At 60.5% G+C, this 20,609-nt stretch overlaps 1 protein-coding gene and 1 long non-coding RNA gene across 4 annotated transcripts; one reads left to right on the top strand and one right to left on the bottom strand.

Moving 5' to 3' along the window:
* Positions 1-5,999, bottom strand: LOC104005787 (uncharacterized). Its single transcript, XR_001717259.3, has 2 exons — positions 2,172-5,999; positions 1-1,807 (listed from the first exon to the last, which is right to left on the bottom strand). It is a non-coding gene; the product is annotated as an uncharacterized LOC104005787 (long non-coding RNA).
* Positions 6,000-6,371: 372 nt separating this feature from the next.
* GABRD (gamma-aminobutyric acid type A receptor subunit delta) lies at positions 6,372-17,835 on the top strand. 3 transcript variants are annotated; one of them, XM_024355840.3, is made up of 10 exons: positions 6,372-6,547; positions 11,130-11,303; positions 12,041-12,153; positions 12,433-12,500; positions 12,617-12,837; positions 14,678-14,760; positions 15,280-15,417; positions 16,194-16,349; positions 16,634-16,845; positions 17,066-17,835. In XM_024355840.3, the coding sequence occupies exons 3-10, from the start codon at positions 12,045-12,047 to the stop codon at positions 17,363-17,365; spliced, it is 1,287 nt and encodes a 428-aa protein (XP_024211608.2). In that variant the 5' UTR covers positions 6,372-6,547; positions 11,130-11,303; positions 12,041-12,044; the 3' UTR covers positions 17,366-17,835. The 3 variants fall into 3 exon arrangements, with proteins under 3 accessions (XP_024211608.2, XP_024211607.2, XP_063662198.1); XM_063806128.1 differs by lacking the exon at positions 6,372-6,547 and adding an exon at positions 10,702-10,902; XM_024355839.2 differs by lacking the exon at positions 11,130-11,303 and having other exon boundaries at positions 6,387-6,547.
* Positions 17,836-20,609: the final 2,774 nt, after the last annotated feature.

Genomic DNA, 20,609 nt, shown 5'->3' with positions numbered 1-20,609 from the left:
TCCATACACAGACTTGTATTTAAATGTTAAAAGCAGCTTTACTCATAATAGCCCAGAACTGCCTATGTCCCAGAGCCCATCAACAGGTAGACAGTTCAACAAACCGAGGTGCGAGCATGCAATGGAATGAAATATTACTCAGCAATGAAAAGTCCACCGCTGGCATGCACGACAGCATGGGTGGCCCTACAGAGTGTTGAGCTGACAGAAGCCAGACAGGAACGACGGCTCTGCTAGAAATCCACTGCCACACGAGTCACTGCGACACACAGCAGCTTAAAACAGTGTTTATCATCTCAGCTTTTGTAGGTCTGGGTCCCGGCTCAGTCTCCCTTACAAAGCTGCAGTCCGACGTCAGCCAGGGTCACGGTCACCTCCAGGCTCAGCTGTGGCAGCATCCCAGGGTGGCTGTTGGAGTGAGTTCCCTGCTGTCTTGGGGGTGGTGGAGGGGTCTGGCTCTCATGGCTGCCTTCAGTTCCTGGCCCATGAACCTCCCCACCTCGGCAGCAACCCAGCACTGGCTTCATCAAAGTGAGTAGGGGCGACAGTGCCCTGAGACCTGAATCACGGCATTTTATAAATGAATCTCAGGATGCCTCATCACTCTTTTTATTTTATTTTTATTTTTTTTCAAGATGGTGTCTAGCTCTGTCACCCAGCCTGGATGGAGTGCAGTGGCACGATCTCAGCTCACTGCAATCTCGCCTCCCAGTTCTCCTGCCTCGGCCTCCTGAAGAGCTGGGATTACAGGCCTGTGCCACTGTGCCCGGTTGATTTTTGCATTTTAGTAGAGATGGGGTTTTACCATGTGGGCCAGCTGGTCTCGAACTCCTGACCTCAAGTGATCCGCCCACCTTGGCCTCCCAACGTGCTGGGATTACAGGTATGAGCCACTGCACCCTGCCTTTTTATTATTTGTTTTAGAAACTGGGTCTCAGTCTGTTGCCCAGGTTGGAGTGCAGTGGTGCGATCACGGCTCACTGCAGTCTCCACCTCCTGGGTTCAAGCGATCCTCCCACCTCAGCCTCTGGAATACCTGGCTAACTTTTTTTCTGTAGAGACAGGGTCTCCCTATGCTACCCAGGCTGGTCTCAAACTCCTGGGCTCAGGAGATCCTCCTGCCTCAGCCTCCCACAGTGCTGGGATCACAGGTGTGGCCATGGTGCCCGGCCCATCACTCTTTATGGATGAGAACAACACACTGCTTGGTCCAGACGACATGTGAGGAGGAAGGCCACACCACACCAGGGGTAGGGATCGTGGGGAGCCCTGGGAGAAGGCTGCCAACCCACCTTCCTGCTGGACGGTCCCGTTAATGAGCTGCCGCGAGTTCCATTCGCGGCCAGATCTTGTCTCCCCAGCAGCCCACTTTAGGCGTTTTCATGCCGTTGCCTCAGTCGTGCTCGTATCTAAAAGTAGGACGTGTTTGTCACTTGATCGACAGCCCTTTTGTTAGAAACGTTACTTTGTGTTTAAGGTTTTCTATCGCACGAAATAATTCAAATTGCCGCTTTAAAAAACATAGAACACGAGAATAGAATACCGACTTCTCCACATTAAAAATGAGTAATGGTTCTTGGATATCTATTTAACTCAAGTACAGAAAAAATGTTCTAAGCGGCCAAGCTGGGTTGTTCATTGGTTCTCAGGGCCTGGATGGCTAAAGACAGCTACACTGCTAAGCGTGGTTTCCGACTGAACTGCATCCTTTGTTTCAGTAGACGGCCGGTCTCAGGCTGCTACACGTAGTTTGCATTTGGTCGTTTCTGCCAAATTTCCTCTGCTTATCCAAATGAACGGAGTCCGTCTGAAAATCACAGGATTAATAATTACCACCTAACTCGATAACGTTCTTCTCTGTGTCCCTGCCATTTTCTCTGTTTGGTGCATTTCCCCAGGAAAGTAACAGAACAACCTCACAAATACATCAGGAAGGGGGTTTAAATTTAGCGAGCGCCGTTTCCTCTCCCAGGTCCTGGTGACTCACCTCCACCTCCCAGGGCTGTCCTGCTGCTGCGGAGCTGCAGCAATGGACGGGGGCCAGCTCCCTGCCCACGCCTCGGACTCTAGGCTGTCCCTTCCCCTGCGCTGTGGGCATCTGAGCATCCGGCAAGGTGTCAGTCCAAAAGAAACAATGTAAGTGGGCTGCAGGCTGGCATCTGAATACCCACCTCAACCCGCAGACCACACTTCCGTGGCTTTCTGTGTGCTCCATAGGACATTGGTGTCCAGGGAAGAACCGAGTCAGTGACTCCCAGGGCTAACTAACGGGCAGGATGTTCATTCCTTCCAGAGCCAAAGGTGCACGTTCTGCTCCGTGCCATATGGGGAGAGTGTAATGCCTCCCAGCGCTGAGCAGAAGGAAGAGGCAGCAGCTATTGCCCTGAGCACCCACCCAAAGGGCTCTGGATGGATCCTCCCCGATGGAGAAGCAGTTCCACGTGTCCAGGAAGCAGGAAGAGCGCTGTGAAGGAATACTGGGTGTGTAGGGATCAAGGGCTCTGGGTGTGAAGTCTGAGCTGCTTTCTCGTGACTGTTCCCACAATATGGTGCTGGAGCCCCCTCGGTGTGCACTCTCAGTGGTGCCAAGACAAGGAGGTGGGTTTTGTTCAGGAGCCTGGGTAAGGAGCACATACCCCATCTCAAACAGGGAGGCTTCCGTTGATGGAGATCGGCCTTGTTACTGATTGTGAAAACCTCACCAGAGCCTCGTTCGGAGGGTGGGTTCTCCCACAGGACAGGAGATGGGGCATAACCTCCAGTATTCCCCAGAGAGCGGGCAGCCCACATCTCTGCAAAGTGGGTAGTCACTGTCAAACAAAACAACCTGAGACGCTTTCTAACAGAGTTAAGCACTTCTGACACTAAGAAAACCAGTCACGACTCTCACCCTGTCATTTTGTAAAAGAAGAAAACAAAACTGGGAAATAACTTCGCTGAGGTCACACGGCCAGTTTGGAGCAGAGCTGGGACTGGCACCCAGACCTCTGACTCCTGGAGCTCTTCCCAGATTCTTGAAAGGGGCCAAGAAGTGAGCTGCTTCCATCTCATGGGTACAGAAACTCCCTGTCCTGGGGCTCACATCCACCAGGTGCCGGCCACACAGGCCCCGGCTCCTGACCCCTGGGCCAGGCTGCTCCCCGGCTGGCCTTCCTGGTGCTGGCGTGGTCGGAGCTTCCCTGGGTGGAGGATGAGGCTAAGGAAGCCGACTGGTTATGCACATCACAACGGGATGGAAGTTCGGAAATGGCAACAAACTAATTCTCAAAAACCTTGAAAAAGAAATTATGAAAATTCCGTTCTTCAGATCCAAACTGAAACATCAGTTAGGAGGCCGGGTGCGGTGGCTCACGCCTGTAATCCCAGCACTTTGGGAGGCCGATGTGGGCCGATCACTTGAGGTCAGGAGTTCGAGACCAGCCTGGCCAACATGGTGAAACCCCGTCTCTACTAAAAATACAAAAATTAGCTGGGCATGGTCGCAGGCGCCTGTAATCCCAGCCACTTGGGAGGCTGAGGCAGGAGAATTGCTTGAACCCAGGAGGTGGAGGTTGCAATGAGCTGAGATAGTGCCACTGCCCTCCAGCCTAGGCAACAAGAGCGAAACTCCATTTCAAAAACAAAAAAGAAAGAAAGAAAGAAAAAGAAAGAAAGAAAGAAAGACCAGTTAGGAACAATAAAGAATGGAAATGAAGTGTGCAGACTTCAAACCTTGCAGAAACCTGTGAATGATGGATGGGACATGCATTTGCCTCTAGGACTGAAGGAAGAGGAGACAATTTGATGCCACCAAACCACCAGATATTTGGCTAAGATGCCCGCCCAGCTTCAACTGACATACACACAACAGCACGACTTTCCAGCAAAAGTTCAACATTGGCTGGGCGCGGAGGCTCACGCCTGCAATCTCAGCACTTTGGGAGGCCACGGGGGAGGATCCCTTGAGGCCAGGAGTTTGAGACCAGCCTGGGAAACATAGTGAGACCCCATCTCTACAAAAAATAGAAAATTATCTGGGTGCAGTGACATGCCTCTGTGGTCCCAGCTCCTCCAGAAGCTGAGGTGCAAGGATCCCTTGAACCCGGGAGGTGGAGGCTACAGTGAGCTGAGATCGTGCCACTGCACTCCAGCCTGGGCCACAGAGCAAGACCTTGTCTCTTAAAAGAAAAAGAAGAAAATTAAATGTTAATTTTATGCCCCAGATAATAGAGGAGCGTGAAGAAAATGGCAATAGGGTGTGGCTTATCCTGAATGAATCGGATCCAGTGAGTCAAGATCAACGCTGCTTCTCAGAGGTGATCAGCACCAAGATATCCTCAGATAAGCTCTTCGCAGATATTGAAGGGATTGCGACCATGAACCACTCTCACTGCTTAGTTCCAAAGCTCAGGAAGGAAAGACAGGGAGGGCCGGGCACTGTCCGGAGGCAGTGATGGTGTGCTGGCCGCAGTGGGTGCATGGACTTTGCAGATGTGGAGTCTGCACCTCCTCCTACATTTGCTGAGCACCTACTTCATCCAATATACCACCAAAGAGAAGACGGACAAGACCCCTGTTCTGGAGGGGGAAGAATAAAAATAATGCCTCTCACCGGGGGCCGGGCCAAGCTCTGGGCACCTCTTCATGAATTAACTCCTAAATTAATCCATGGAAGGGACACGTGGGAAGGGGCACGTGTGCAGAGCACAGGCTCGGACAGGAACCCCGGGAACACAGGGAAGTCAGTGCTTCTGTACCCAAAGGATCCCTCTCGGCAGGGGCCAGTGAGCAGCCGGGAAGGGGGCCTTGGAGTTGAGACCTGTTGGGCTTGTTAGAGCCCCGTTCCTGGATTTAAGAAAGCAGGCTAGGGCTGGGTGCAGTGGCTCACGCCTGTAATCCCAGCACTTTAGGAGGCTGAGGCGGGCGGATCACGGGGTCAGGAGTTCGAGACCAGCCTGGCCAACATGGTGAAATTCCGTCTGTACTAAAGATACAAAAAAATAACCGGGCGTGGTGGCAGGTGCCTGTAATCCCACCTACTCGGGAAGCTGTGGCAGGAGACTTGCTTGAACCTGGGAGGCAGAAGTTGCAGTGAGCCGAGATCGTGCTCCAGCCTGCGTAACTGAGCCAGATTCCATCTCGAAACATAACATAACATAACATAACATAACATAACATAACATAACATAACAACATAAATAAAGCAAGCAAGCTGGAACCAGCCTCATTCTTCCACTTCCCACAGTAGGGATTGGGCTGGAAATTCCGAAGCAAATCCCTCTCTGCACTTTCCTCCACCTGCCCCTGTGCGGCCAGGGCCCTTCATCCAGAAGCACGCAGCCTCGGGGACAGCTTCGCCATTTTTAAGTGTTTTCACGAGGGGTTGACACTGTGCTGTCAGCGACATCGCGAGCCCAGAAGTGAATAACTGACACAACAATGATTAAAGTTTGTGAGCAGCTTCAGGAAATGGCAGCGCAACTTTATGTTCAAAAGATCCAAGGCAGGAGAGTGTGAGGCCTTCCCTTTCCCAGATCCTAGGGGTGTGGAGGGCGGGCCTGGGGCCATGAGAGGTGTGGAGAGTCAGAACTGCGGCCTGCGGCGCAGCCCCCACCTGCTTTTCCTCTCCCCGCCCCCGTCGAGGGTCCCCAGGGATCAGGACTTGCTCCCAAAGTCGCCTGGCCCCAGCTCCCGCGAAGGCAGGAGGGTTTTGGAAGCAGCCGCTGGTGGGGGTCTCTCTCCTGACAGCTGCAGGGACCGGCCCCCTCCCCACCCACCGCCGGCGCAGCCAGAAGCAGCCACGCAGACGTGCGACCCCCCACAAACCGCCTCGGGACGAGGTTCTGCCGCGCCCGTGGGCCACAGTGTCCACGCGGGGCTTGTGCCGGTGTCGCCTCCCATGAAGACACGCGGAGGGTCCCGTCTGCGGCGCGTGAGGGCAGCGGTCCCGGAGAGCCAGACCCCGGCCAGGGAGAGCTGCCCGCGAGGGAGGGGGCGCGGCTGGCGGAGGGGGGCGGGATGGGGCGGAGGGCGGGGGGAGGAGAGGGGGGAGAGGGGAGGGGACCGGGTAGGGTGAGGGGGGAGGGGAACGGGGAGGGGAACGTTGGGCGCGGGGTGGGGAGGGGAGGGGGAGGGGGAGGGGAGCGGCGGGCGCGGGGTGGGGAGGGGAGGGGGAGGGGAGAAGACGGGCAGCGGGAGGGGCGGGGGGGAGGGGATGGGGCGGGGGGAGGAGAGGGGAGCGGCGGGCGGGGGGAGGGGATGGGGCGGGGGGAGGGGATGGGGGCAGGGGGGAGGGGAGGGGAGCGAGGGGAGGGGAGGGGAGCGGCGGGCGGGGCCGGGCTGCAGGGAGCGGCGGGCTGGGGCGGGCTTGGGGCGGGCTCCGCGCTCCGTCCGCCCCCTCGCGCCCGCGCCGCGCTCGCTCAGCTCCCGCCCGCCTGTGCCGCCTGTGCGGCCGCCGGGAGCCAAGTTTGCGCGGACCCCGTCCCGAGCCCGCCGCGGCCATGGACGCGCCCGCCCGGCTGCTGGCCCCGCTCCTGCTCCTCTGCGCGCAGCAGCTCCGCGGCACCAGGTGAGCGGGCGGGGTCCGCGCGGCGCGGGGTCGGGGGCGGTGGGGGGCCCGCGTCGGCCCGAGATAGCGGCTGGGAGAGCGGCCGGCGCGAGCCCCGGGCCCCGGACCCCAAGTCTGAGAGCCCCGCGTCCTCCCTCCCCGGGGTCTTGCCCCGCGGGCCCCTCGTTGGACTCGCCCGGACGCTGCCCTTGGGCTCGGGACGCGGCGACTCCCGCGCTGGCCGCCCCCGCCCGGTGCTGTCCGCCGTCCTGGTGCTGAACCTGGGCTGGGCGAGGGCGTCGGAGCCTCCCGGTTCCCCTGCTCCGCGGCGCGCGTGGAGGGTCCCCGGGTCCGCGGCACTCGCAGGTCCCTGCCCGGCGGGTGCCTTGAGGAGAGGAAAGACCTGAGAACTCGGTGCGGGGAGGCTGCTCCCTTTGCGGGGGAGCCGTTCCCCGTTCCCCCAGTGAGCTTCCCCAGCCGGAGGGTCTGGGACGGACGGAGGAGGCTGTCTCGCTGTGGAGGGTGGGCCCGGCCTCCGGGGTCTCCTTTCAGAACCCGTTTCAAATGGCGTGGGCAGAACTCCTGAGTGTGTGCAGGTGGACGGCGGCCAGGTTCCCCTGGCCACAGAAAAGAGATGATGGATTTCTTAACTATTTTGGGAGGGACTCCCCAGAGAAGGAAGAGGCTGAGAAGGAGGCCCCCCAGGGCTGGAGCCCCCTCTGGCCTACAGCTCCCCCCCATCTCCTCTCTGGGGATCTGAAATGGGCTCCTCAGCCACCTAGGCAACTTGGCCCCACCACTGGGCCTGGCTGGCCGCCTTCCCTAGGAGTCACGAGAGGACATTTAGGGGCGTCTTTGAAAATCACCTCAGTGCAAAGACTGCAGAAGAAACAGCAAAGAGCCATCCCCCAGCATTCGGGATCTCAGAGACCGTGAAGATGTAGATATAGAGGTGGCTGACCGTAGTAGAGATGGCAGCACCCAACACGGGGCGGTGTGTCAGAGTTTTCCCATTGGAGGTGCGGGGGACAGAGCCCAGAAGGCCTGGGTCCAGCTGCAGCCGTGTGCCCATCAGGAGACCGCGGCGTCGGCACTGCCCCTGGCTCTAAGCAGCCCGTGTCCTGGGAAGAGCTTTGTTCTTCCATGAATCCCAGTGGGCCTTTCTCCCTTTGTCCTTCCCCTCCTTCAAGGTGAGAGGAAGGACGAAGCTCGGGGCACAGTTGTGGATGCTGTGCTGGAGCCATGGGGACAGCTGCCAGCCCAGGCCCACGGCCACTTAGCCAAGAGGCTGAAATCCAGACGGCTCTGAAACCCCAAAGTTTTAGCCCAAGTTCGACACCAGAATTCAGTTGGCAGCAAGTCCCGTCCCGCATGGACGTGAGACTCTTCTCATCTTTATTAATCCTACTTCTGGGACTATTTATATACACTTCCTGCTGGGAAATTCTTCAGGCCGCCCCCAGCCACAGCCTCTGTGTCCACCATTTCCCTGTTCTAAAATCTGAAGATCCTTAATCCTGGCCTGCATCTGGCTCCTGGGCTGACGGGGAAGGGATTCTGTGCCTGTTTCCTTGGGCAGGAAAGCTGGAAGGCCACGGCCCAGCCAGGAGTGGGGGGCCTCTGGGCCTGCAGTCACTCCCATCCCTGGAAGAGGGGTGCCGTCGGGGAGGACACCTTGCCTGGTGAGAGGTGCACTAAGCAGTGCTCTCTAGTTGAAAACAGTTACCACCTGGCTACATGCTGCAGCCTCTCCTTTGAGGTCATCCTGTCCACACACATGTGCTGGGCTCAACCCCCTGCTCTTGGCGTCTAGGGGCAGGCCTGGAGGGTCTCCCCAGGGTGGAAGCACCTGCCAACTCAGCCCTAGGGGCCACCTTCAGACTTAGCGGGGTGCTGTCCATGAAAGGCCTCTCTGTATCTGTGCCCCTCCACTCCAGAAACCAGGACAGCCACCCTCCCTTCCCTCAGTCTCGGGGTCCTTGTCCTGGAGCTGTATTGCACGTCAGTGGGACCCATTCTGGCCATTACCCCGGGTCCCCATTGCAGCAGCTCCTCATGGGAAAGGTTGGGTGGGATAGGAAGGGAGTGTGCTGCGTGGCGGCCGTGGGTCGGCCCGGAGTGTGAAGACCCGTGCACGTGGCAGGCACCGAGCTTGCCGACTGCATGCCCGCGTGGGTGGCCCTCCCGGGCTGCCGGCACCTCCGTCTCCCTGGAGAAGCTGTGCTGTGGCTCCTACCGTGCCAGCTCGCGGTGCGCTGGTGGCGGTGCTCCTCTTCGCCTTGGTAACTGCAATGCTGGGAGGCTTGAGCTGCTCTAAAAGCAGGGCTGTGGGATATGTGGGCTGGGTGTGCGCCGTGGAGAAGCCTGCAGGGGGAGGATCCCAGCTACATCTACCTTCCCTGTCTGTCCCCAGGGCGCAGACAAGTGACAGGGATGGGTTTGTTTTTCAGTGGGGCCAGGAGGGCAGGAGGCCAGGTGACCCATGGAGAGCCACCCGAGGGGGAAGCTGCCATGTCTTCATGGCGCCCACTCTGCCCCGAGTTTGGAGTCCTAAATCCGAGTGTAGACTTGGAGCCTGGTGTGTAGCCCTGAGCCTCTCTGTCCATCCACCCACAGGAAACCCCAAGCTCAGGCCACCACTGGGCCCCAGGGCCACCAGGTGAGGCAGCAGCCCTCTCCCGAGGTCTCCGTGACATACCAGAGTCAGGACATCCCCACCCTGTGCCTGTCTCCGCTGGTGCAGGCTGTGTTCCCCCAGCCCCCGCTAGATCTGCCTCCCTTGTACATCCTGACCTGAGGAAGTGGGGGGCCCTCCAGACCCCAGAGTCTGGCATGAAGCGCACGCCCCCGCACTCTGGCCCTTCCCATCTGTTCACGGTGGGAAAACGACCGGGGGCTCTCCTAGGTGAGAAATGGCGTGGGGGTGGGAGCCTGCTTCCTTCTCGCCCCCAGGAGATGGCAAAGGTGCCTCCAGGTGAGCTTCGTGGCGGGGGCTGCTCCTGGCCTTGCCTTCGTGCCGCCCCACATGTGCCACCACCCTGAGATGGGCAAGAGACGTGGCCCAGGAAGGACGGTGTCTCCTGTGGCCTCATTCCAGGCAGGCTAGATGGCAGCTGGGCTGGTCCAAAAATAAAGCCTCACGAGAGCCCTTTGCGTCCGACCTTCAGGGCAACTTCCATTTGCATTTCTAATTGGCCGGGACTTAATTTGATTCCATCTTATACTTTGTTACCAAAGTGCCTGCTCCTCCTTAGCCCTGTGCCGGGCCACTCCTGGGGGTCCCGTGGGCGCGGGGTCCTGGGTCTGGATGGACAGCAGCCCTGGATGCTGCCTCCAGCTGGCTCCTGCCAGAGTTGGGCCACCACAGTCGTCCAGGACAGATTGGGGTTGGCAGAATCTGGTTAGCTAAGGAACGTTTGGTTCAAAGTCCAAATCTTTGAAAGGCCAGTGTGTAAAACAAGAAGAAAAGTGGTTCTGATGGAAAGGGAGAGGGCCTGAGCTCCCCGCTGCTGCCTCCCAAACCCCGGTGGTTCTGATGGAAAGGGAGAGGGCCTCAGCCCCCGCCCCCGCTGCTGCTGCCTCCCAAACCCCGGTGGTCCTCAGGGGGCCCAGGACGCACCTGAGGATAAAGTGTATGGAGCAGAGTCAAGGCTGGATGCAGGGAGAGGCAGGGAGAGTGTCCGCCTCCCAGCGTCCTTCCCAGTGTTTCTCTGGAATCGCGGGTTTAAGATTTGGACCTGCTCATGCAGCTCCCCGGCTGGACTTAGCCTGAGGCACCAGACCTCTGTGCCCCGCCCCTTGCCTCTCCCTTGGGAATCCAAGGACTCAAGAGGGCTGGAGCTGGAGAGACAGACAAGCAGAGTAGGCTGCAGGTGATCTGTGTGGGGCGCCGGGAGGGTGCTGCACGGGGTGGGGCTGGTGGCCCGGCCTCAGCTTGACTGTGCCAGACAGGCAGTGTGGAGGGGTGCCTCGAGCCCAGGTCTCAGTCTCTGAGGGAGCAGGAGGCCAAGGGCTGTGGCCCCCGCCGTGAGGAGGGGAGGGGCAGTCAGTTGCGTCCTGGAGAGCCAGGCGTGGAGGAGGCCTGGGACTGCTCTTCTCTTGGTGGCCTGTGGAGTAGCCCAGCATGGGGCACCCGCTTGAGGCTGTGTCTGAACTGGGGTCAAATCTGTCTCTAGGCTTGCTGTGGGGGAGGCCACTGACTCAGGTCCTGACCCCTCAACTCTCCTGGAGGGCTTGGGCCAGGCTCAGGGGCCTGGCGACCTGGAGGACATGTCTGAAGCCACCCCCTTGGATAGAAATGATTCCGAGAATACAGGGGGGTTAATCTCAAGGCCCCACCCCTGGGACCAATCCCCATCCTGTGTGCAGGAGGACAGGTATGACAATCACCACAAACTGGACGGCTTGAAACAACAGACACCTATTCTCTCGCAGCTCGGGAGGCCAGGAGCCTGAAATCAAGGTGTGGGTGGGGCTCGTTCCCCTGGAGGCTCTGAGGGAACCTCTGTCCCCGGCCTGTCTCCAGCTCCGGCGGTGGCTGGAAACCCTGGCCTCCCCTGGCCTGTGGACGCCTCACCCCAATCTCTGCCTCCTCTGTCCCCAGGCTTCTTCCCTCTTCTCTTCTAAGGACACCAGTCCTTGGGTTTAGGACCCACCCAATCCAGTATGGCCTCATCTTAACTAATTACCTCTGCAAAGACCTTCTTCCCAAATAAGCTCACATTCTGAGGCCCTGGGTGGATGTGCATTTTGGGGGACGCTGTTCAACCCAGTGCAGGTGAGCAGATGGGGGCCGGGGGGGTGCTGGGGTGCGCTGGGCTCTGGCAGCATGGTGTGTATGGGGAGGAGACGCCTCCCTCAAGCCTGGGCGTCCCCATGGCCCTGCTGTCTACCCCGAGCTGCTCCGAGGTTGAGCTAAACCACAGAAGCACATGGCCATTTGGGGATCTGGAGCCCACCCTGGGCCTTCCTGGGAGGAGACAGAGAGTAGGAGGCTGTGGGCCCGGGTTTTGGGGCCCTGTCCTCTTCCTGTCCCTGCCCCTTGCCTCCTCCTCACACTCCTCTTCTCCAAACCATCTAATGGGGGAAGCTTCGCCCTCAGAAGCCGACAGGGAGACCTCTTTGGTGAGGGACCCCAGGGGTGGAGACCCTGAGGCCGGCCTCCGTGGGTTGGTTGAGGAGGGAGGCTGTTAGCCTGGGAGCTTGGCCCACGCTGGGGGGCTCTGTCCAACCCAGGGCCACCTCCCTCAAAGCCAGGAGGGCTAAGTGGGCACTGAGGCCGGAGGAGGAAGCCAGGTCAGGGCCGGTGGAAGAGGCTGAGGACCTCCTGGGGTTCCCTGTGTCCAGCCAGAGGCTTGGGGACTGGCCAGGCCCCCACCTGCAAGGGCTCCCACAGTGGCCCCCCATGCCCTGGCCCAGGTGCCCAGAACAGTGCTGCATCCCCAGGAAGGGACCCAGGCTCAGTGGAATTAAATTAAGTCCTGGCCTGTCTGACCAGTGGCTTTGCATCCCCAGAGCGATGAATGACATTGGCGACTACGTGGGCTCCAACCTGGAGATCTCCTGGCTCCCCAACCTGGACGGGCTGATAGCCGGCTACGCCCGCAACTTCCGGCCTGGCATCGGAGGTGAGGGGCGGTCCAGGCCCAGCAGGCAGGAGCCGCTGGAGCCCAGGCTAGGCCGTGGCTGAGTGGCCCACTGGGCTGTAGGCTGGCCTCTGGGCAGGGAAGCCTGGCTCTCCCCTGGGGGGCTCCATCAGAGCCAGGCCCCCACACAGACAGCCAGGGAGGTGCAGCTTCTCAGGCCATGATGGCCGACTGCCTGTGACTGGGACCCCGGCAGGGTCCCATCGTGGCTCCCATGCTGGGCCGGCCTCAGTCCTTCTTAGTTCTGCTCTTTCCTCGCAGGCCCCCCCGTGAATGTGGCCCTTGCCCTGGAGGTGGCCAGCATCGACCACATCTCAGAGGCCAACATGGTAGGTGCCACCAGCCTCTGCCTCAGGCACGGTGGGTGCCCACAGCCTCTGCCCTGGGCTGCATGCCCCTGGGGGTGGAGCAAGGCTGACCCCCGGCCCCTGTGCCACCTCCACAGGAGTACACCATGACGGTGTTCCTGCACCAGAGCTGGCGGGACAGCAGGCTCTCCTACAACCACACCAATGAGACCCTGGGCCTGGACAGCCGCTTCGTGGACAAGCTGTGGCTGCCCGACACCTTCATCGTGAACGCCAAGTCGGCCTGGTTCCACGACGTGACGGTGGAGAACAAGCTCATCCGGCTGCAGCCCGACGGCGTGATCCTGTACAGCATCCGGTGAGCGGGCTGCCCACCCGGACTCCGGGGGAGAGCCTGCCCAGGCCAAGCGTCGGCGCCTGGACGCTCCAAGGCTTGGAAAAGCTCGAGCGGCTTCTGCTGCTGGGAGCTGGCGGGCGGGCGGGGGGGGGGGGGCAGAAGCTGCGCGGTTATTTATATCCCCCGCAGCTGCTGGAGAAACATCCGCTCCAAGGTCGCCGACAGGAAGCCGGCAGATGTGGCTTTTTGGCCAACACAGTGCCTTTTGGTTTTTAAAATGGGGTGGAATTCACATAACATAAAATTAACCTTTTTAAAGTGAACAATTCAGTGGCATTTGGCAGATTCGCCACGTTGTGCAACCCCACCTCTGTCTGGTCCAAAACATTTCAAGACCCCAAAAGGAGACCCAGCCACTGAGCAGGTGCTCTCCACTCCGCCCTCCCTGGAGCCCCAGCAGCCACCCGTTTGCCTTCTGTCTCTGTGGGTCTGCCCAGAGACAGAAACATTTCATCGAAAGGGAATCACATGCTGTGTGTGGGACCCTTTATGACTCCGGCTTCGTTACTCAGCATCACGTCCTCACGGTTCATCCCAGTGGAAGCCGGAGTCAGGGGCGCCTTCTTCTTCATGGCCTAGGTGATGGTCCACGGCAGGGGCGCGCCACACCTGCCTCCCATCCCTCTGCCGAGGGGCGCTTGGGTGGCTTCCGTCGTTGGCGAATGTGAAAACACTGCTATGAATGTGTGTGCGCGCATTTGTTTGAAAACCTGTTTTCAGACACATGCCTCTTAAACATGGAATTAGTTCATGACACTTAAAAAATCAGGAGGCATGTGGCCGGACGCAGTGGCTCATGCCTGTAATCCCAGCACTTTGGGAGGCCGAGGTGGGTGGATCACGAGGTCAAGAGATCGAGACCATCCTGGCCAACATGGTGAAACCCCGTCTCTACTAAAAATACAAAAGATTCGCCGGGCGTGGTGGCAGGGGCCTGTAGTCCCAGCTACTCAGGAGGCTGAGGCAGGAGAATGGTGTGAACCCAGGAGGCAGAGCTTGCGGTGAGCCGAGATTGCGCCACTGCACTCCAACCTGGGGACTGAGCGAGACTCCATCTCAAAAAAAAAAAAACAAAACAAAAAAAGAAATCAGGAGGCAGCCGGGTGCAGTGGCTCACGCTTGTAACCCCAACACTTTTTGGAGGCTGAGGTGAGAGTATACTTGAGCCTGGGAGTTTGAGACCAGCCTGGGCAACATAGGGAGATCCTGCCTCTACAAAAATAATAAAAAATATTAGTTGGGCTTGGTGGTGTGCACCTGTGGTCTCAGCTATTCGGGAGGCTGAGGTGGGAGGATTACCCACCTCAAGCCCGGGGGGTTGAGGCTGTAGTGAGCCAAGATTGCACCACCGCACTCCAGCTTGGGTGACAGAGTGAGACCCTGTCTCATAAACAAACAAAAAAATGGAGATATTTTACATAGGAATTTAAATATTTGACCTCTCCTAGAAAATCAAGTGCGTGGCAACTCTGGGCCTATTCCCGTGTGTTCCTCAGCCATCGCTCGGGCCAGGGCCTGGGTGCGCAGGCTGTCCCCTGCCCCGTAGGCCCCCAGCCTAGTTCAATAGTCAAGCATTTTGAAGAGAATGAATGAAATCCAGTTCTTGACGGTCCTAAAGGAATACTTGACGTCTATGAAGTTGAGCAGTTTCCAGGTTTACCTGGATTCTGGGCAAACACAGTCTGAGAAGTAGCTGGGGCTCCAGGCAGGTGCTCAGGGGGCATCTCTGCAGGGGAACTGCCAGGCTTTCGGGAGGGCTGGCCTCACCCCCAAGGCCTCACTGCCATGCTTGTCTTGGCAGAATCACCTCCACTGTGGCCTGCGACATGGACCTGGCCAAATACCCCATGGACGAGCAGGAGTGCATGCTGGACCTGGAGAGCTGTGAGTGGGTGTACAAGGCGGGCAGGGGCTTCTCTCGGAGGGGCCACGCTGGCTTCTCCAGCAGTGGATGGGGGCTCAGACTGTCAGCCCGGGGCCTGGACAAGGCTGGCCCGGCTCAGGGTGCAGGAAAGCACCAAACCAGCTTCTGCATGCAAGAAGCCTGGGCAGGAGGAGAAGGGGCCAGAAGGCCTGGAGCAGTCTGGCTTGTGGGTCTGTGCCCTGCCTGGGGAGCCGGGCCGTGGAGCCCAGACATGGCACGGATTGATAGTGTTGAGCCAGTGCAGCAGCCCCTGTGTGTCACCTGACAACGGTGACCCCATCTGTGTCCCATCCACCTGCCCAGCGGAGCCCGACGTGGTCCCAGAGCCGAAGGCCTCCTCGCTCCTGGCTGGGGTCCTGCTCGGTCCCCATCACGATGGCGTCGGCCCCCTGCAGGCTTCCTGTGTGGACGGAGCGCTCCTGCCAGGGCTCCCGGGGCAGGGCCAGGCTCTGCCGCCCACCTGTGTGCTTTTCCTCCAGACGGTTACTCATCGGAGGACATTGTCTACTACTGGTCGGAGAGCCAGGAGCACATCCACGGGCTGGACAAGCTGCAGCTGGCGCAGTTCACCATCACCAGCTACCGCTTCACCACGGAGCTGATGAACTTCAAGTCCGGTAACATATGCCCGCCGCCCCTTCCGCGTGTGCCCGCCGCCCCTTCCGCGTGCGCCCGCCTGTGGTTTTCATGCTTTTTAGTCAAGCCACCCGCAGGCCCCCAGGGCCCCTGGGGATGCAGCTGGGACGCTGCTGCCTTAGGAACTTGCTCATTGGCACCAGCTGCACCTGAACCAGGGCTTCCAGGCCTGCCATTGTGTGGGCGTGGGTCAGGCCTTCCCATCTCACTCCTTGGTCCTTTCTCTCTTCCCAGCACTCCAGATTTATGGGAAACCAGAGGGTGTGGGGAGCTCTCTTAGCCCCAGGTCTGCAGGGCTCAGGGGCCAAGCTTTCCTTGGCTACCTTGTCTCCCAGCCCCACTTTCCCACCCCTACGCACCCCTGTCCCCGGTCATCCAGAGCCAGTGAGCCCAGTGCTGGCTCCTTCCAGAGCCTGGCTGTGCCCGCAGGAGTGTTAGGAGAGAAAGGGGTGAGCCCTCCCCATTGGTTGCGAGGGTCCCTCAGGGCCAGTCCAGCAAACGTGAGGCCAGCAGTAACCTCAGCCTCTCTCCCTCTCCTCTGGGTGACACTGCTCAGGACCAGCCTGTCCTGTGGCCAGACCTAGGGCCGGAGGCCCCCTGACATTTCAGGCCATGTGGTTGGTGGGGAGGGCAGGGGTCTAAGTCTCTCTTCTGAGCCCTGGTGGGCCCCGTAGCTGCCAAGCCCTGCAGCCCCTGAGTCCCATGGCTGGGCTGGGCTGGGCAGGGACGGGGGCACCGACGGTGGCTGTCCCGGCAGCTGGCCAGTTCCCACGGCTCAGCCTGCACTTCCACCTGCGGAGGAACCGCGGCGTGTACATCATCCAGTCCTACATGCCCTCCGTCCTGCTGGTCGCCATGTCCTGGGTCTCCTTCTGGATCAGCCAGGCGGCGGTGCCCGCCAGAGTGTCTCTAGGTACGGGGCCTCGCCGCTGCTCCGAGGGAGCTGGAAGGGCGGCCCTGGGGAACAGGACTCCCCATCCCTCGGCTGGGGGCTCAGCACTGGCCTCTGGACCATGCCAGCTGTCCTGGGGCAGTGGCCAGCCGGGCCAGGCCAGGTCAGGGAAACAGGACCTGCTCCCTGGGGTGGGCATGGGGGTGGGGGGCAGCGGACCCTCATCCGTGGGTCACAGGCACCGAGGCTGGGATGGGGCGGCGTGAGGGCAGGACTACGACGATGGCACCACCTGTGCCCTGCAGGCATCACCACGGTGCTGACGATGACCACGCTCATGGTCAGTGCCCGCTCCTCCCTGCCGCGGGCGTCAGCCATCAAGGCACTGGACGTCTACTTCTGGATCTGCTATGTCTTCGTGTTTGCCGCCCTGGTGGAGTACGCCTTTGCGCATTTCAACGCCGACTACAGGAAGAAGCAGAAGGCCAAGGTCAAGGTCTCCAGGCCGAGGGCAGAGGTGAGGGCCTGGGGCCGAGCCAGGGACAGCACTGCTGGGGGCCCCAACCAGGACCCTTCAGCTGCCCCAGCCCACTGTGGGTCCCAGCTGTGCTCCCTGAGCGTGGGGGGCTGGAGCTGCTGGTCCAGGCGGGGCCCCCGCATGGGAACACCTGTGGTCCAGGGCCCTGGGAGCTGCACCCCAGCGCTCAGCCCTGTCTCCCCCACCGGCCTTCGTGCAGATGGACGTGAGGAACGCCATTGTCCTCTTCTCCCTCTCCGCTGCCGGCGTCACGCAGGAGCTGGCCATCTCCCGCCGGCAGCGCCGCGTCCCGGGGAACCTGATGGGCTCCTACAGGTCGGTGGGGGTGGAGACAGGGGAGACGAAGAAGGAGGGGGCGGCCCGCTCAGGAGGCCAGGGGGGCATCCGTGCCCGGCTCAGGCCCATCGACGCAGACACCATTGACATTTACGCCCGCGCTGTGTTCCCTGCGGCGTTTGCGGCTGTCAATGTCATCTACTGGGCGGCGTACGCCATGTGAGCACCGGACTCAGGCCACCCTCGCTTGTCCTGGCGCCCGGCGGCGGCTGCCCAGAAACTTCCTGGGAGAAAGAGCCCTCGGGCTGCCTTCCCCTCTGCGTGTTTCGAAGTGGGATGACAGTCGGCCACGGAAAACAAGAGGAAGCCTCGGCCTCCCTGAGCTCTGACCCCAGCCTCACCCGAAAGGCCAGCCTGGGGCTCTCCGGCAGGCAGCCCGAGACCTGCACAGATGAAGGAGCAGAGGGTGTGACCGAGAGGCTGAGCCGGGCCGGGGTCTGGGCCCTTCAGGGAGCCGTGGATTTTTAGGTTCAGAAAGTGATCCTGGTTTCTAGGTCTTTGCTCTGCAGGATCGGGATCAGCGCGTGGGAGGAGGGGGAGTGGACATCCATCCGGTGAACAGTGAAGGCGTTTGTGAGGTCTTTCTGGTCCCAGCATGAAATAAAGCCTTGGCCTGGGGGCCGCTTCATTCTCCCTCACTGTGCTGCGCTTCACTCCTGGGGTGCCTGGAGCCCACCCCAGCTGCCCGGAACACCCTTCTCCAGCTGCAGGCTCCCTGGGCGGTGTTTGGGTGGGAGCTGATTGTGAAAGTGCAGAGAACACTCAGGGTTGAACACACACCTTGCCCAGGGGAAACAGTGGGTCGAAGTCCTGGGAAGGAGGCTGTCCTTGTCAGCAGGGCAGGCTTCGAGGGAAGAGCTTCAAGAAGCGATGAACCAGTTTTTGTGACGCTGGCTTCAGGCACTGGGTCTCCTCATCTATGTCCCCGCGCTGTGATGAGGCCATTTTCTCCAGGGGCGTGAGGCAGGAGCCTGCGCCGACAGTGTGAGGGAGTGAGCTCAGGGTCGCTGTCCCAAAGCCGGGAGCTTTTGAAGTGTCTTCCTGAGATCCTGGGGCTCAACACTAGACTTGGGGACAGAGACTTGGGGACACAGGGGCTCAGGAGCTGGATCCCAGATGAGCCATGTCTGGGGTACTGAGGGAGGGCTGAGGTGCAGGGGCCTGGAGGGGGCTAGAGGAGCTGCCACTCCCTTGGTCCCTGAGGGCTTTGGTCCAGTGGGTGTCCAGGGCTAGGTGCCACCATGGTCCCCTCTTGGGTGTGAGGATAGACACATGGAGGCCACCGAGGCCTCACAAACACCACAGCCCTTTCCCACCTGCTGCCACTGCCACGGACATGGGGTGACCACCCTGCAGCCCAAGGACCCCCCCGGCCGTCAGAGCAGCTGACAGGCAGCTCTTAATGAGGGGTCCAGGTTTCACAGGGCACTGGGTCATTACTTGTGGAAGAATCTGAAGGGAGCAGTTGGAACAGCTGCTGGGGCTCTGCCATCCGCTGCGGGACCCAGGTGTCTGGGGCGCTGCCATCCTCTGCGGGACCCAGGCATCCGGGGCGCTGCCATCCTCTGCAGGACCCAGGCATCCAGGGCGCTGCCATCCTCTGCAGGACCCAGGCATCCAGAGCCATCACACGGCAGCTCGCAAGGTGGCAAAGTCGGCCAGGCCAGTGCCCTGTGGAATCAGGGTGGCCGCTAGCCCTGGGTGGCCCCCATCTCCATACCACTGGGGACCAGGGGATGACTGTGTGAATCACCTGTCCTCAGCACGGCCTGTGGCAGCCCTGGCAGGCTGAGCAAGCCGAGAAATCAAGTCATCACTGGGGCCCAGGCATTGCACCTGGGGATGGACACAGGCCGAGCTGCTTCCCCAAGGTCCAGGCTGTGCCCGAGAGCAGATGAGGGCACTGCCCACCACGGCCCAGACCACAGCCCCGTGCTCCACCTCTGGCCCCTGCTGGAAGGTCCCCCACGCCACTTCCTAACAACCACTCCTCATTCCCAGGCTGCCCTTTTGCGCCCCTGCTCTGCAGGACAAGGCTGTGAGGCTTGGCAGGGTCGTCCTGGGGGTGGGACAGGCTGGGGATGGAGGGGGTGGGACGGACCAGGCTCTGTTGTGGCCACAAGCGGCACACAGAACAGAAGTGAGCCCTGGGGCAAGCAGAGAGCAGGTGGCCGGGGAGCAGCAGAGCCGGATCTGGGTCAGCTGGGGCTCCAGGCCACCTCCCGACACCAAGGCAAGGCGGCTGAGCCTGCCAGCTCCCTGTCCAAGGACAGAGACACCCCTGCAGGGCCAGCTCTCACCGTGTCACCTCCTACCCTCTGCTTCCTGGGCCTCCCTGCAGGGTTACCGCTCCCTCCTCCCTGGAGCTCACCTTGCTCTGGGGATAGGGGCCCAGGCCGCAGATGGCACACACTATAGCTATGGGCTGGGTCCCAGGCTGCCACCACTACCCACCCCAGGCCCCCAGGCTCCTGCCCCAAGGGCGGGCCTTCCACCCAGGGCAGCCAGGGAGGGTCAGCTCCAACTCCTGGGCCTTTGGGGGAAGGGGGTTGGTTCAAGATTCTGGGAACTATTTGGGGGCATCTCCTGGACCTGGAGGCTGTTGAGCCACCCCCCACCCCGCTCTCTGCTGTGAGGACCCTGGCCCCCATCTCTGCCTTGTCCTCCTTGCGGCCGCAGGGTGCCCTCTTTCCCAGGCTTGTACCCACCAGGAGCTATTTAAAGCCAGCCTTTGCAACTGCCTTGGGCACCCACGCAGCCAGGCCCGCCCGGGCAGCAGCCGTGCCTGATTCTGCAACCAGCAATCACCCCCCCCACAAGCAGGCTGCTGTTTCTGCCCACATATTTACAGGGCCAGGAAGGACGGGAGGGCGCATGCTTTCAAACGCGACTTCTATTCTGGTAGTGAGGGCAGGAGCAGATGAAGGCGGGGGTGGGTCAGAGTTTGCAGCTGAGAGGAACCTGTTTGGGGAGGGGATGCCAGTGTTGCCCGCAACAGGGGGCACCTGCAGCAGAGATTGGTGGGCAGAGAGGCTGCCAGGGCTCCGTACACCCCCATCCCAGCAGAGACAAGTCTTTGGGGGCTGGTGGCTTCCTGGTCTCCGTGGAAGGCTGGACTGTGTACCATGAGCAGTGACCCCTGAGTGCCCCCTGAGAGTTGGGCCCACTCTTCCCTGAGGCTGGAGGCCACAGGTGGAGCAAGAGGGGCCAGGACGTCAGGGACAGCGTCCAGCTTCTCCGTCCCGTGGCAGAGGTGGGGCAGGCACCGGCCGTTACAGTGCCCCTCCCCTCCAGCGAGGCAGGCGGGTGCATAGCGCAAGCGGAGCTCACACCTAGGGGCGTCCTCATGTGGGTTCCCCTACAAACAGAGCCTGAGACAAGGACTTGGGTGCTGGGAGTTTATTTGG

This window comes from Pan troglodytes, chromosome 1 (genome assembly GCF_028858775.2).
Source record: "Pan troglodytes isolate AG18354 chromosome 1, NHGRI_mPanTro3-v2.0_pri, whole genome shotgun sequence".
Taxonomy (NCBI): domain Eukaryota; kingdom Metazoa; phylum Chordata; class Mammalia; order Primates; family Hominidae; genus Pan; species Pan troglodytes.
The sequence above is the reverse complement of the archived record's forward strand: the minus strand, read 5'-3'. Positions and strand labels throughout refer to the sequence as shown.

What these genes read in the sequence shown, in the direction of transcription:
- GABRD (XM_024355839.2), top strand. Translation starts at nt 6,480, where the DNA reads ATGGACGCGCCCGCCCGGCTGCTGGCCCCGCTCCTGCTCCTCTGCGCG. An exon ending in GCCCGCCAGAGTGTCTCTAG is followed by an intron (nt 16,350 to 16,633) that starts GTACGGGGCCTC and finishes TGTGCCCTGCAG; the next exon opens with GCATCACCACGGTGCTGACG. An exon ending in TCTCCAGGCCGAGGGCAGAG is followed by an intron (nt 16,846 to 17,065) that starts GTGAGGGCCTGG and finishes GCCTTCGTGCAG; the next exon opens with ATGGACGTGAGGAACGCCAT.